The 14,065-nt window shown below is 45.0% G+C and overlaps 1 protein-coding gene across 1 annotated transcript; it reads right to left on the reverse strand.

Moving 5' to 3' along the window:
* Positions 1–1,135: 1,135 nt before the first annotated feature.
* On the reverse strand, positions 1,136–14,029 carry CEL (carboxyl ester lipase). Its single transcript, XM_083423784.1, has 11 exons — positions 12,983–14,029; positions 12,425–12,575; positions 11,105–11,227; positions 9,201–9,398; positions 8,359–8,489; positions 7,740–7,847; positions 6,682–6,799; positions 5,318–5,504; positions 4,485–4,688; positions 2,309–2,506; positions 1,136–1,428 (listed from the first exon to the last, which is right to left on the reverse strand). The coding sequence occupies exons 1-11, from the start codon at positions 13,040–13,042 to the stop codon at positions 1,233–1,235; spliced, it is 1,674 nt and encodes a 557-aa protein (XP_083279910.1). The 5' UTR covers positions 13,043–14,029; the 3' UTR covers positions 1,136–1,232.
* Between the last annotated feature and the right edge of the window lie 36 nt (positions 14,030–14,065).

Genomic DNA, 14,065 nt, shown 5'->3' on the forward strand with positions numbered 1-14,065 from the left:
GTCCCTGCCATGTACGTAAGTTCATTCACTGATGCTCATGTGAGTTTTCCGCAATGTCCTCTACAAAATGCTGTCCTGTATTCCCCCACACTTAACATGGGAATAGGAAAACAATAACCACCAGGATGGTGTTCAGATGAGGGTGGCATGAACCACGCTGAGCCCACAATCAATTCTCACCTGGAAGCACCACTTCATTTAACAGAGTGGGGAGAGGCATGCTAGTTTTTAAAAAAACTGCATGGGGGTAGGTAGAAAGGTGTTACTTTCCTCCCCTCTGGTAACACTGTTAATTTAGGTGGGCTCATCCAATGAAACTGATTAGCTGGAGAACGAGAAAAGGAACTGCTACTTTATCTTATACTGCATAGAAATTGAAACTTTTGAGTCGGGCTATACATATATTTTTAAAATTTCAACTGTCCTGAAGTTAAAACAACAGTAAGAAATATGAAATAAATAAAACAAATAATTTTTCATAGTTTCCTACTGGAATGTTATTGTAGGGTTATAAATAACCAGTGCTTTTTTTTCTTTAAAAATATTTAGGGGTACTCTCATTTTCCTACTCATACTGAAATACTGCCCCTCAATTGAGGCCAAACTTAGATTCACAAAATGTTTAGGGTTTTGCGTCCCCCCGCGACTCCCTAGAAAAAAAGCACTGTAGATAACTGAAGTGATGCTGAAACAGACGGAATGGAACTAATGGGCCTAAGTCCAGGGACCCAGCAGACAACTCCTCTTTCAGGGTGAGAGTCTTGGATTTGTGTAGCCATACAATGGTCCTTGGAAGAACACAGATTGGCACATTCTGTCCCTCAGATATCAGAGATGTAGCCAGTTTACTTCCCTTCAGAGGGGCTGCTACTCTGCTTTCTGTCCATGAATCCCCTCCCTCCTAATTATGTGACTGGTGTGCGTTTTGCCTTCAGAGGGGCACCTCATTTGGAGCCAAGCAAGCAGTCATGTACAAGCATGGATTAACTCTTGCAGAGAGCAAGAAGATCTACTGGGGCTGGTGTCATGGCCAGAATTCTAAAGGTGAGACACAATCCTTGGAAGTTTGTAAGCAGAGGTTGGATGAATGGTCTATGAATAAGGGCAAAGAACAAATAAACTCACAATCTCTGCAAAGAGTTAAGATTTATTTATTTATTCATTCTGAATCTGTGTTGGTTGGTTGGTTTTGGTTTTTGGACAAATGGAAGCGACCGGTTCCCAAGTAGTTTCTACTTCTCATCCAAGGTGACGGGTGCGTCTGGCAGGCTCCTGTAGGCGACAGTCCAGAAATTCACGAAAGGAGCTCTCAGGCCTTGCTTCGCTGACTCGTAGTTGATGTCCTTGTTGATCTCCAGGTAGTAGCCGTGCTGAGTATCATAAGGCACCCACCCAATGGGGACTTCCGATTCGCCTTTGTTGGGGTCACTAGGAAAGGGTGAAGAATACAAACACAGACTCAGTGGAAGGTTTGTGACTGGCACAGTACCAGCTTAAGTAATATAAGTTGCTAAGCATCTCATAAGATGAGGCAAGGAGGGCTGTAACTCAGCGGTAGAGTCTTGCATGCAGAAGGTTCCTGGTTCAAACCTCAATGGCATCTCTGCTGATAGTATATAGACAATACTGAACTAAATGGCCCAAAACTATGATAATGGTATAAGGCAGCTTCCTGTGTTCCAAATTTAGAACAGAGGCAGCCAACATGGTGTAGTTGTTGAACTACAACTTCCATCAGCCCTGGCCTTGGTTGGCCAGTGGTGAGGGAGGATGGGAGCAGTATCTTGGGGGCACCATATTGACTATCCTTGATTCAGACAAACAGGGACAAAGGTGTCAGAAGTATGGGAAATAGTTCTTATGCAGAGAAGGCTGAAGAGACTAGGTCTGTGTCGCCTGGATAAAAGGAGACATGATACCACTAAGAACCCAAGAGCCTGACTGCTGGATCAGAGCAAAAAGGGCCCAGCATCCTGCTCTCACTGTGTCCATTCCAGGTGTCTCAATGGGAAGCCTACAAGCAGCCCCTTTCCAGTTGCTCCCCATCATCTGTTATTGAGAGGGTTCTTTTTTCTGCCACCTGAGGATAGAACCAGTTTAAATGGGCTTGTTACAGGAGGAGATATTTGGGCTGAAGATAGTAACCGCTCAGCAATGAGGCCAGTTGCATAGAGTGGTCTGACCTCAGCAATTTTCAGGTGGTTCGCAGCGGGGAGAAATAATAGGGTTTTAAAAGCTGGACAGGACTACGTCTTGTGTTTAGGGGTTTGGGAGAAGGACATTGGCAACAAAGTTGAGCAGGCCTTACCCTGTTCTGGCAAAGTTTGTCCAGTAAGCTATCATGTCCTTAGAAACCTTTCTGTGCTGAGCTTTGTAGCCCAAAGGAGTGGCAAAAGGTTTCCCAAAGACATACTGAAGGTCATCAGCATGGTCTGCACCAACCCAGCTGGGATAGACAGGCATCCGCGAATCCTGGGAGAACAGGTAGCTGTAAGTCTTGGCACTCCTAAAATGAGGGAGAGAGAGAGAGAGAGAGAGAGAGAGAGAGAGAGAGAGAGAGAGAGAAAGGAATGGTGAGTAAGGCAAGAAACAGCAAAATTCACTGGGACTCAAACTCCTCTCCCAACATTCTTACTGGACATATTTTATATTATTTTAGCTTTCTATATTTTACCTGTCTTGTTTTTATTTGTGTAAGCTGCCTTGAGTCCCAGTCTGGATAAAAGGCAGGATATAAATAAATACAATATAAATAATAAGTCTTGCCCATTACTTTAAGTGGGTCTCCTCCAAGTAGGACTAGTATCCAACACAATCTTCTTCGGTTTTGTAGTCAATGTTAATTCTGCTCAGGATTAACCCACTGAAATTAATATCCATGACTAACTTATGTCCATTAATTAAAACGGGTCTACCCATTAGGAGGACTGACACCCTTAATATTCATGTTGCTTAATGGATGTCAAAATTAAAATACACAATAAAATAGCCCCATATTTTAAAAACATTAAAATATCAACACTTGTGGTTAACATGTTTAAACAGCATAGCAATTAAAACAGGAGACTTGGGGTCAAGAAATTAAGGGGAATGCAAAGAGGTACATCTTTAAAAGATGGCAGAATACCGGTGCAGATGGTACATCATCTTGTACATCAGCAGGGACAGCGGTCCATAACACTAGTGCCACCAGAGGAAAAGGTCATCTCTGCCTTACCACAAGCTATTAATAATTGGGCCTTGAAAAACTAATGTTATTAATTTATTTCTTATGCTGCAACCATCTCACTGAGTTGCCCCAGCCACTATGGGCGGCTTCCAACAAAAACACAGAGGGAAAGGAGAAAAAAGCTTCCTTCATATGTCTATGAAAAGTTATACAGCTGTTTTAACTCTTTGACATCTGCCAGGAGAGTGTTCCATGGGATGGGGGCCATTGCTGATAAGGCCCTCCGCCTGGTTCCCTGTCACTTCAATTTTCGCAGTGAAGGAACTGCCAGAAGACTCTTGGATCTGGACCTCAGTGTCCAGGCTGAACAATGCGGGTGGAGGGTTTCATTTGTTGATCTTAATACCCTTTCTGGGAAATGAAGAGGAAGTCTGCCTTTCAGAAAACCGAAGTTGTTATGCCACCCAGAAAAAGCGGTTTACATAAAGCAGTGTAAAATATTCTTCAGAAAACAAAACTTTGTTTCTACGGTGTAAGTTGGTTTGAGGCACTTTAGTGGGAGGAAAAGCAACAAATAAATATAATAAATAAATACTGATCATAGAACTGTAGAGTTGGAAGGGGCCTTGAGGGTCATCTAGTCCAACTCCCTGCAATGCAGGAATATGAAGCTGTGCCATACAGGGATCGAACCTGCAATCTTGGTGTTATCAGAACCATGTTCTAACCAACTGAGCTAAAGAAACAAGCTGACATAAGAACATGTTAATCCAGATATAGGTAAAAATATATGTATTAAAATTACATGTCTGCCTAAACAAAAAAGTTTTGAGCAGGCATTGAAAACCGTACTGTGAATGGGTCTGCCTAATATCAATAGGCAGGGAGTTACTGAGTAGGTGCTGCCACACTAAAGGATCAATTCCTTGCAAGTGCAGTAGAACCCCCCCCCCCTAAAAAGGAGGACACAGAATGGAAATACAGTGGTACCTTGGCTTAAGAACAGCTTAGTTTATGAAAACTTGGATTAAGAACACTGCAAACCCGGAAGTAGGTGTTTTGGTTTGTGAACTTTGCCTTGGAATAAGAACATGTTTCACTTCCTGTTGAGTGTGTTCCATTTGTAAATTGAGTCCCCCGCTGCTATGGGAAAGCATGCCTTGGTTTAAGAACGCTTTGGTTTAAGAACGGACTTCTGGAACGGATTAAGTTCGTATAGCAAGGTAGCACTGTATGTAGAGATAATGACTGACCAGCAAGTCTCTCTCTCTGAAACCCTAGCTACCAACTCATTCCACCCTCCAGAAACACTCACTTGGCATTTTGGTAATGGAGACTAAGTGTCTGCTGGGTAGGCACCAGAAATATGTAGTCTGTCTCCAGGTCTATCACAGATCTTTTCATGACTTCCTGGTTTGTGTGGTCAGTCCACACCTGGGTATAGAGGGAGAAGGTTTCATTGGCTCCTTCCACCCCCTTCTGCACAGTCAGGCCCTGAGCCACACGGTACATGTCATCCCTGCAGAGAGGAATAAAAGCATCAAACAGCACACGTCAGGCAAGTTTGTTCTGGATCCTGGTAGGATGCACTTAAACCCTTAAAAAAACCTTTTATCTATTAATTTCAGTGACTAGCAAAACAGAAATTTTCAAATTCTTATAGCAAGGTGTTTGAGCTTCCACCTTCATCAACTGTTCTCAGAACTGTTGAGAGCAGCTTCCAAGGTGGCAGTCCTAGAGTTTTGAGGGTGGACTGCACGGGGGGGGACTTCATCTGCTGAAGCTGAGCAATGGCTGGCACAACCGTCCAGGTGTTTGTGTGCCCATCCAAAAGTTCTCCCTTTTTGCTAATGTTGGATCTATTCCAACATAAAACCTGTCCAATAGGTTTTCAGCATTAAAGGGTTCAAGCAATAAGTTGATTCACTCTTTTTGGTCAAAATCACCAATTTGTGGTTTCTAAAACATGTGTGCATCAGTAGTTTTACCTACATACTGGATATGACCGCCCATTTTTTGAATTCAGTGATATAAATTAGGAAATTAGGAGCAAGGGTGTTCCCCATCTCTGTCTTATGCCACAGGACAAGGCTGTCCTCTCCCCCACCTACATATAATCAGGCTTTGCTCCCCCACCCCACCCCTTACGCTGTGATCTTCACTAGCGGGCGGTTGAGAGCAGGCATGTCAATTGAAGCAAAGAAGTGCCCATCCATGTTGTTCACCCCTGCGATGTAGTCAATGTCAGCGGCATTGGCAAAGAGATTTTCTGGGTTATCTGGGAGGAAATCTCCATCAACCACTGGGGAGAAGGCAAGGTAATGGACGAGAGGATCTGCAGGGGGAGGAGAGAACCAATTGGACTGTTTAGGATAGGAAAGGGATGTCCTGTGTCCTGCAGGAGGGATGTCATATGCTATACTACAGCAAAGCTACTGAACTGCAAATTTCTAGTCCTTGTGATACACAGGCTATGGTAGTAAATAGAACATGATATATAGGTGACTGGGGTTATGTTCCAGGGATCATGCCTGAAGTCAAAACAGAGTATAGTCAAAATACATTGGGTTTAACGGCGGGTGGGATTGCCAAGGTTATTTCTCCTGGACCCCCACCCTCACTTTCCACCACCTGTTAATTAAAAATAAATAAATAAGGCCAAGCACATGAAGCCAGATGTGCACAAGTTAAATATATACAAGTTAACTGTATATCAGAATACCTGTTGAGGGAATCACGAGTTGGGAGAGAGCTGTTATGCTCAGATCCTACTTGTGGGCTTCCTAGAAATGGCATCTAAGTTGGCCACTGTGAATTCCTCCAAGGGACCTTGTTGTAAGAGCAAATCTTACACTTTGGGATGGGAATTAATACTCTGCCTATAGCGCTCACCTTCTTCCTTTTCTTATTTAATAGTAATTCCTATGTTCAGCATGCTGGGTGAATTCCCAGATCCTCTCCACTTTTCAAATCCTATGTGCTATCTGTGCGTTTTTTGTGTGTGTGGTGCAGAACTGGCCTTGTTACAGGCGCCACATAACGTTCATTCCATATTTTTCAAAAATCAATCTTAAAACATGGCGGGGGGGGGGGGAACCACACTATGGAACTCCCTGCCCATTGAAAACAGGCTGGCGCCTTCGCTGTACCCTTTCCTGCACCTGCCAAAAACATTTTTAATTTGACAAACCTATCCACAGAAACGTAGCCTGTTGGAATGTTTCTTAATCTGGTTTTTAGCTTATCATTAGTTTTAATTATTTGCTGAAGGCTTTTAACTGTTGCTTTTAACAGGGTTTATTTTTTAAGCATAATTTCATATATTTATTCTTTTCATAAACTGCTTTAAAATTTTTGCGATATATAAAGATTTTACAAAATAAATAAATAGCATTCATTTTTAAAAGACACTTTTGTTTAGCTTTCCGAAGTCTCTGGAGAGACTGTTGCTCCTCACAGTTTACAGAGGCACCCATTCCCAGCCCCACCTCACCGCTTGAAGTCCAACTTACAGCGCAGATTAAGCACCTCTAGGTGGTAAGCAAGCGTCAGGGCCTTGGGGTCGGTGACCTTGAGGCAGTTCGCTAGCTTTGTGGTGTTGTCTGTTGGGCAGCCAACTTTCTGAGCTACCTGCAAGAAGAGTCAGAGGAGAAATTCAGGCAAGTTCACCATCAAACGAGACCTCTTCCCAATGGGCATTTTCCGAAAACCATGTACAGTCATACCTCATGTTACGTTTGCTTCAGGTTGCATGTTTTCAGGTTGCATCCCATGGTGACCCGGAAGTACTGGAAAGGGTTACTTCCGGGTTTCGCTGCTCAGGCATGCGCAGACACACAAAATGACGCCAATCGCATGTGCAGAAGTGGCGAATCGTGACCAGCACATGTGCAGACACGCAGACGTGGGTTTTATTCTCTTCTGGTTGTGAACGGGGCTCCGGAACGGATCCCATTCGCAACCAGAGGTACCGCTGTACCTCGCGAGCCAAAGAACACAGCCTATCCCTTCAAAATCCATAATTCTTCCATACAGCATGTAAAAAGTACTGTGCAAAGGTTTAACTGTTCTGTTAGTGACTCCTGCCCAACTGAAGATAGCACAACACTGGAGGCATCGGTCCCCTTTTACCATCCAAGCCTGGGGAAGTAAAGTATGGAATCAGGCACTATCTGAGAAAAAAACAAGAGCACAACAAGCAGGCCAGATGTGTTAAATCTAAAGATTATTTCTCAGTCACCTGGTACCTTTCATTGAGTTCATCTTATGTTAGGAGAGCGAACATCTCCCTCCAGGTTCACAATGCCCATCATGGGGAGATACAATTCCCAAGGATTTTTGTTCCCCCGGCATAGTTGTTTTGTACACTTGTCTCTGCTTTGTTATCAGTTCTCACCGTTATAAAAAGCACTCTATTTTATCTATAATTTTTCAGAATTCAATGCATCATAATTTCTTGTTTTGTCATTGTCGTGTTACGTGAATGTGGTTCTTGTGTTACTCCGAAAATTTTTAAAAAATCATTTTGAAAAAAGAAAGAAAACTACTCTCCAATTTGACACTGCATTACCTTGGTAGCCCAGTAGAGGGGGTTCTTCTGAATGGCCCAAGAGCAGAGGCCGACTCCACTCTGGCTGATAGCCCGCTTGATCAATCCTTTGTTGTAAGGCGACAGCATCTACAGTGCAGGAGAAGGGACAGAAGACAGTCATAGGAGATCATAGGAAGGTGCTTTATACCAAGTCAGACAAGTGGTCTGTTGTGATGCTAGGCAGAAGAAGGACTTGATATCCAAGATAAAAAAAAAAAAAGCTGTTGAACCTGGGGCATTCTGAAGGCAAAGTATGTGCTCCACACCACTGAGCTTTGGCCCTTTCTGCTAAAAATATAATAGGATTCTAGTCCTCAAAGTTCTGAATAAAGGGATGCTCTATACCGCTGAGCTATTACAGTCCTTCCCCAAGCTGCCGTTTCCCAGCAGACCCTCCCCCCCGTCCCTTGCGCCTCCCAGCATTCCACCCCACTCCCTGACTGCCACTCATTCTTCAAGTAGCTCTTTCCCCACAATAACAAAACCACACATTGTGACTCAACTCCTGAACCAATCAAGAGCCCCACACCGAGGAAAATTTTAATTTAAATTAAATTAAACCCTCAACAAAATGAAATAGAAAGAAAGGGCCCCACACCTGTAAGGAGACACTGACGGCCCCAGCAGACTCTCCAAAGATTGTGATGTTGTCGGGGTCCCCTCCAAAGTTCTTTATGTTTCTCTTGACCCAGGCAATGGCCATGTGCTGGTCTTTGAGGCCATAGTTACCTGAAAGAAAAGAGCTGGAGTCATATACACATACACCCCCTAGGAGTAAGCCTGCAGGCCTGTTGTCAAGCAGAAAAGTGGGACATAAATATTTCAGTTAAATAAATACGCAGCTGGGCTTTTCTGAGCCAGACCACTGTGAGGCCAAAGAACCTTTAGCATTAAAAAACACCGTAAGATTTTGTAGATTAGATGTATTGTGTGTGATTTTCAGTTGTCAGGTACATATACACATGTAGGTGTAGATCAGGGATGGGGAACCAGGAGCCCTCCAGATGTTTTTGGACTCCAACTCCCATCAGCCTCAGCCAGCAAGGCCACCAGTCAGGGATGATGGGAGCTGTATTCCAGCAACATCTCGAAGGCTACAGATCTCCCTTCCCTGAATTAAGGAGGAACATTTCCTGCTGCATGCAAGACAGGGAAGAATGCCTCTGAAAAAGGCATTCCCTTATTAAAGAATCCCTCTTCTTAGATCAGGGATGGCACTCCAGATGTTGCTAGACTCCAACTCCCATCAGCCTCAGCCTCAGCCAGCATGGCCAGCGATCAAAGGAATGATGGAGCTGCAGTTCAGCAGCATACGAAGAGTCACCGGTTCCCAAGCCCCCAATGCAAAAGTTGGAGGGAAATGTCAAAACAAACTTTAACTTATGCAAGATGACTGTAGCTGGGGGGGGGGAGAAATATCCCCCCAAAGAAGGGTCTTACCTGGAAGGCTAGCATCTCCTGTGCTGAGGAAACCCAGGGGTCCAAGGCGGTAGTTGAGCGTCACCACAATGACCTTTCCGCGGGTGGCAATCTCCTCCCCATCGTAGAGGTAGTTGCTCAGGAAGTTGGGTCCCTGGCCGCCACCCCAGAGAAAGGCTCCCCCATATATCCAGACCATCACCGGCAAGTTGGTGGAGACTGAAGCAGAAAGGGGAAGGGATGAAGAAGCAGAGGCATGAGCCAGCAAGAAGCCAGAACTCAAAGATCTCTGCCTAAATATCCATTGATGACTGATGGGGGCAACAACATTTAAAGCAGGAGTGCCGGAGCAGTTTTTTTAGCCCAAAGGCCACATTCTTTTCTGGGTAACCTCCTGGGAGCCACATGCCAGTGGTGGGCGGGGCTAAAGGCAAAAGTGGACAAAGCAACCAATGTAAATTTTACCTTTCGTATGTCAGGACTAGTTTCTGCACACGCTCACACTGTTCTCTGTTCCCTAACCAGGAAAGCAAGAGGCATTGTCAGAGGGTGCAAGGCAGGGTTGGTGAGGGATGTAACTGCAGAGTTTCCCCATGGCCAGAGGGAGGGAGGGGGCTGGAAGGCTGAGGTCCCCCTCCCACCCCAGTTTAAAGGGTACAATGCCTCTATGAGGATTCCCAAAGATGTCATTCCTCCTCTGGATAAGTGGAGAGTGGGGAATGGTAGTCATACCTCATGTTACGTTTGCTTCATGTTACGTTCTTTCAGGTTACGTCCTGTGGCAACCCAGAAGTACTGGAAAGGGTTACTTCCAGGTTTCGCCACTCGCGCATGCGCAGAAGTGCAAAATGATGTCACATGCATGCGCAGAAATGGCAAGTGCAACTCGCGTGTGCGCAGATGCGCCGCTGCAGGTTGTGCTCTTTTCATGTTGTGAACGGGCCTCCGGAACGGATCCCATTCGCAACTAGCAGTTGTATATCGATTTTGGCGCGGCAAGAAATCACATGACACCCACCCACATGCAAGCTGTTGTTGTCACCTAGTGCAATGAAAGTCAAAAACGATAGCTCTCTGTCCCACAAATTAACACATGCCACTGCAGAGTGAGGAAAACATCTGCGCAAGACCCCATGCTCTGCCTCAGCTATCAGCCAAAGGACATCGGAAGAGCCCTGCTGGATCAGACCAGTGGCCCACCTAGTCCAGCATCCTGTTCTCACCGTGGCCAGCAAGCAAGTGGGATACCAGGAAGCAGGACCTGAGCCCAAGAGCCCCCTCCTCTCCTGTGGTTTCCAGAAACTGGTATTCAGAAACACTGCTGCCTCCAGCCATGGAAAGAGAGTGTAGCCATCACGGCTAGTAGCCATGAACAGCCTTCTCCTCTTTGCATTTTTCTAATCCCCTTCGAAAGCCATCTAGTTGGTGGCCATCACTACCTCCTGTGGGAGTGAGTTCCATAGTTTAACGCTGTGCTGCGTGAAGAAGGACTTTTCTCTGCCCTGAATCTTCCAACATTCAGCTTCATTGGATGCCCATGAATTCTAGTGTTACAAGAGATGTGTGTGTGTGTGTGTGTGTGTGTGTGGAATTGTCCACTTTCTCCATGCCACGTGTAATTTTATAAACATCTGTCGCTTCACTTCTCACTCACCTTTCCTCTAAACCAGTGTTTCCCAAACTTGGGTCTCCAGCTGCTTTTGGGCTACAATTCCCATCATCCCTGACCACTGGCCTTGCTAGCTAGGGATGATGGGAGTTGTAGTCCAGAAACAGCTGGAGACCCAAGTTTGGGAAACACTGCTCTAAACTTAAAAGTCCCAAACGCTACAACCTTTTCCTCATAGGGGAGTCGTTTGATCACTCTGGCTGCTCTTTTCTGAACCTTTTCCAACTCCACAATATCCTTTTTGATGGACACTAACCTTCTTTTTTCCCTTGGGGGACCCAGATGTTGAGATAAAGACAATCTTGGGTGCCACGCACATCTGTCTGGGTGAGTGTGGACTGCATGCAACGATTCTTATACTCCTTGGCCTGCAGGGTGCCTGAGAGAGAAATTGATAAACACACGTACAGGACTGTCAGCCTGGCATCCAGAGGGCAGCTTGTTTTGTTTTATATTTTCAAATAGTTCTGGTTGAGCTACACACACAAAATCACAAAATCACAATACAGCAAAAGAAATATCAAAACAAAAGTGGGGGATTAACAGAGAGAGAGGTAAAGCCAAAGGTCATCTAGTGTTTGACACCCTGGCAATTATCACTTTGAGCAGCCTGTTAATGTGGTTGCTCTTAAGTCATAAGAACTTAACAACATGCATGGCAGAAATGCCAAAGAAGTGAAGCCTTTCTAGGCGAGTTCAGTATGACAGTATCATACACACATTTAACTCGCATGATTTCAAGGCGGGCTCGTTGAAATGGCACAAATTAAATCCAAGGAAGCATCTTGGGATTACTTGGTACAAAATGAATTTTCAAGTTCTCCTCTTTGCTCGTGGGGGCAAGGCCTGCCCAGTTCCTAGCTCTGGGAGGCTTCCATGAGATCTTGTAGGGCCACCCAAGTTCCCGCAAAATCTCATGCAAGAGTTCCAGAGTCGGTGCAACTAGTGGGCCTTGCCCACCTCCCCACAAGCAAAGCAGAGCTTAAAAAGCTCTTTTTAAGCTGGATAACCCAAGCAGACTCAGCACGAAAAAGAGGCTTTAAGCTCTCTGCCTTGCTTGTGAGAGATGCCTGCTCAGTGCACCTGCTCCAGGAGGCCTTTTATCAAGATCTAACCCTTTCCTCATTGGGATTCACTCCAGCTAGGCAATATGGTTAAGCTCAGGGTAAAAAGGAGTTTAGGAACATTGGACTCTCCCTTGCATTGCTTCAAGCCATTGGTTCATCTTGCTCAGTGCTGTCTACACCAACTGGCAGCAACCCTCCAGGGTTTCAGGCAAGGAGTCTCTCCCAGCCGTACCTGCATATGTCACAGGAGATTGAACAGCTCCAGTTGCTGTTTTCTCAATCTGAGCCCCCACCCCACTGTAATTATGGAAGTAACAACACAGGGGAACCTCACATGGTTCTTGTGAGGATTCCTAATATAACAATGTAGAAACCATTTTCAGCATTTGGAATGTTCATAGGGGCATTGTTAGTAGTTAAAAGTGCAGACATTGTAAAAAATAAAATACATTTTAAAAAAAGTTTAAAAGGGAAGTGCAGACATCCCCCCCCCCCCGCTCTCTCTTTACCTGGCCAGCCTGGGTGAGGCTGGGGGTCTTCAAGAGTCTTGGTAGGTGCAGCAAAAGGGATTCCTTTGAAGATGTCCACATAATCCCCGAAAAGGCCCAACTTTTTATTGACGCCTTCCACAAAACCTCCTTCCGTGTTCACGATGCCCAGCTAAACCAACGAAAAGGGAAGAAATGTATTTGAGTTTCATGTGCCGTTACTTATATAGCCAAACCACACAAACACAATTTTTAGTTGGGGCCAGTAGAAGTAAATGGACACTTAGGCAGTGGAAACCCTCTAAGACAGCCAAATGAGGACTAAGCATAGTAGGGAGAAACAGAAAACTATCTAAGTGGGGGAGAATGGAATGGAATCGTTGAGAGTCTCAGAGAATGCTCCATGCTGCAACGTTTTGTTGTAGGACCCAATTGTATAACTCTATAAGAACACTTAAAAAAAAAATTAAGCCCCTCTGATCCCATGGATTTAAGAGAATGGTTCTTTGGATCCTGATTCCTGATTAGCAGCAGCTTGGTGGTGATCTCTTAAGCAAATATTTTGATGCCCATGCTTACCTTTGCTGCCCCCACTGCGCCCAGGCAGAGGGCAAGGCACATTACTTCCCAGCGACCCATGGTGTACTCCAAATGGGACTTCTTCAGTACAGGTAGGTCCCTTTATACCCCTAATCTAACTCAACTTATCTCTGCATGGGACAAGGGAGTGGCGCTATCGTCATGGAAGGTTCCACGGGGCTGCCAAATAGATGGTGTAAACTTCCAAGGTAAATGTGGGGTGACTGGAGGGTAACCTTGAGACTTACTTTGACACAGGCTGAGTTCTGCCCCCATCCATTCAACAGCTGGCACTTCTCTCACATCCAAACCTTGCTGTGAGTTATAAATGAGAAGGTGAGCACAGATGAAAAACTGGGATCAATCCCCACCTTTATGTTTCTCAGAAAGATTCAACTGAAAACAGAACCGAGGGAATTCCAACCTCAGCATACCCTTTAAAGCAAACGTTCAGAACATTCCAAATACGATCCACACAAACCATTCTTAATGCATGGAAAGAGAAGGCAGGACTCCTAAGTCCTGCACTGTCCCCTCTGGCAGCCCTCGCCTCCCACCCACAATTTCACAACACTTCTTGACAATTTTATGTGGCCAGATGGAGAACAGAGGGTCTATACCAGTCATGTGACTTTTATAACAGAAATACACCACTGTCGGACCAAGAAATATGGACTAAATAAGGACACTTACAAACCCCTTGGCTGCTACTTCTCCAAATCTGCACTTTTTTTGCTAACCCAGTAAGCAAACTTACCACTCACCACTAAGGCAGCCGCAAGGCCAATGGCCCCCATTTGAAAGACTTGTAATAGCCACAGAAGGACAAGGCCCAGGTATAACATCCATAATCTATAGCATTCTACTCAGTGCAATGGTGGGTTCACTTGACCCTATTAAACATCAAAGGGAATGTGATTTCAGCTATGAATTTGACCCAGGTCAATGGAATAGACATTGGACAAAAAAAACCTTTAAGTCTATTTTGGCAAGCAGCAGAGAATTACCCTAAAACTCATATATGGTGGTACCTAACACCCAGGAAACTGGCAATGATCCATCCTGGCACCTCACCCCTTCGAT

Source organism: Podarcis tiliguerta, assembly GCF_965153285.1.
Source record: "Podarcis tiliguerta genome assembly, chromosome: Z".
NCBI lineage: Eukaryota > Metazoa > Chordata > Lepidosauria > Squamata > Lacertidae > Podarcis > Podarcis tiliguerta.

What these genes read in the sequence shown, in the direction of transcription:
- CEL (XM_083423784.1), bottom strand. Translation starts at nt 13,042, where the DNA reads ATGGGTCGCTGGGAAGTAATGTGCCTTGCCCTCTGCCTGGGCGCAGTG. An exon ending in GCGCAGTGGGGGCAGCAAAG is followed by an intron (nt 12,576 to 12,982) that starts GTAAGCATGGGC and finishes TCGTTGGTTTAG; the next exon opens with CTGGGCATCGTGAACACGGA. An exon ending in ACAAACTTTGCCAGAACAGG is followed by an intron (nt 1,429 to 2,308) that starts GTAAGGCCTGCT and finishes ACCCTTTCCTAG; the next exon opens with TGACCCCAACAAAGGCGAAT.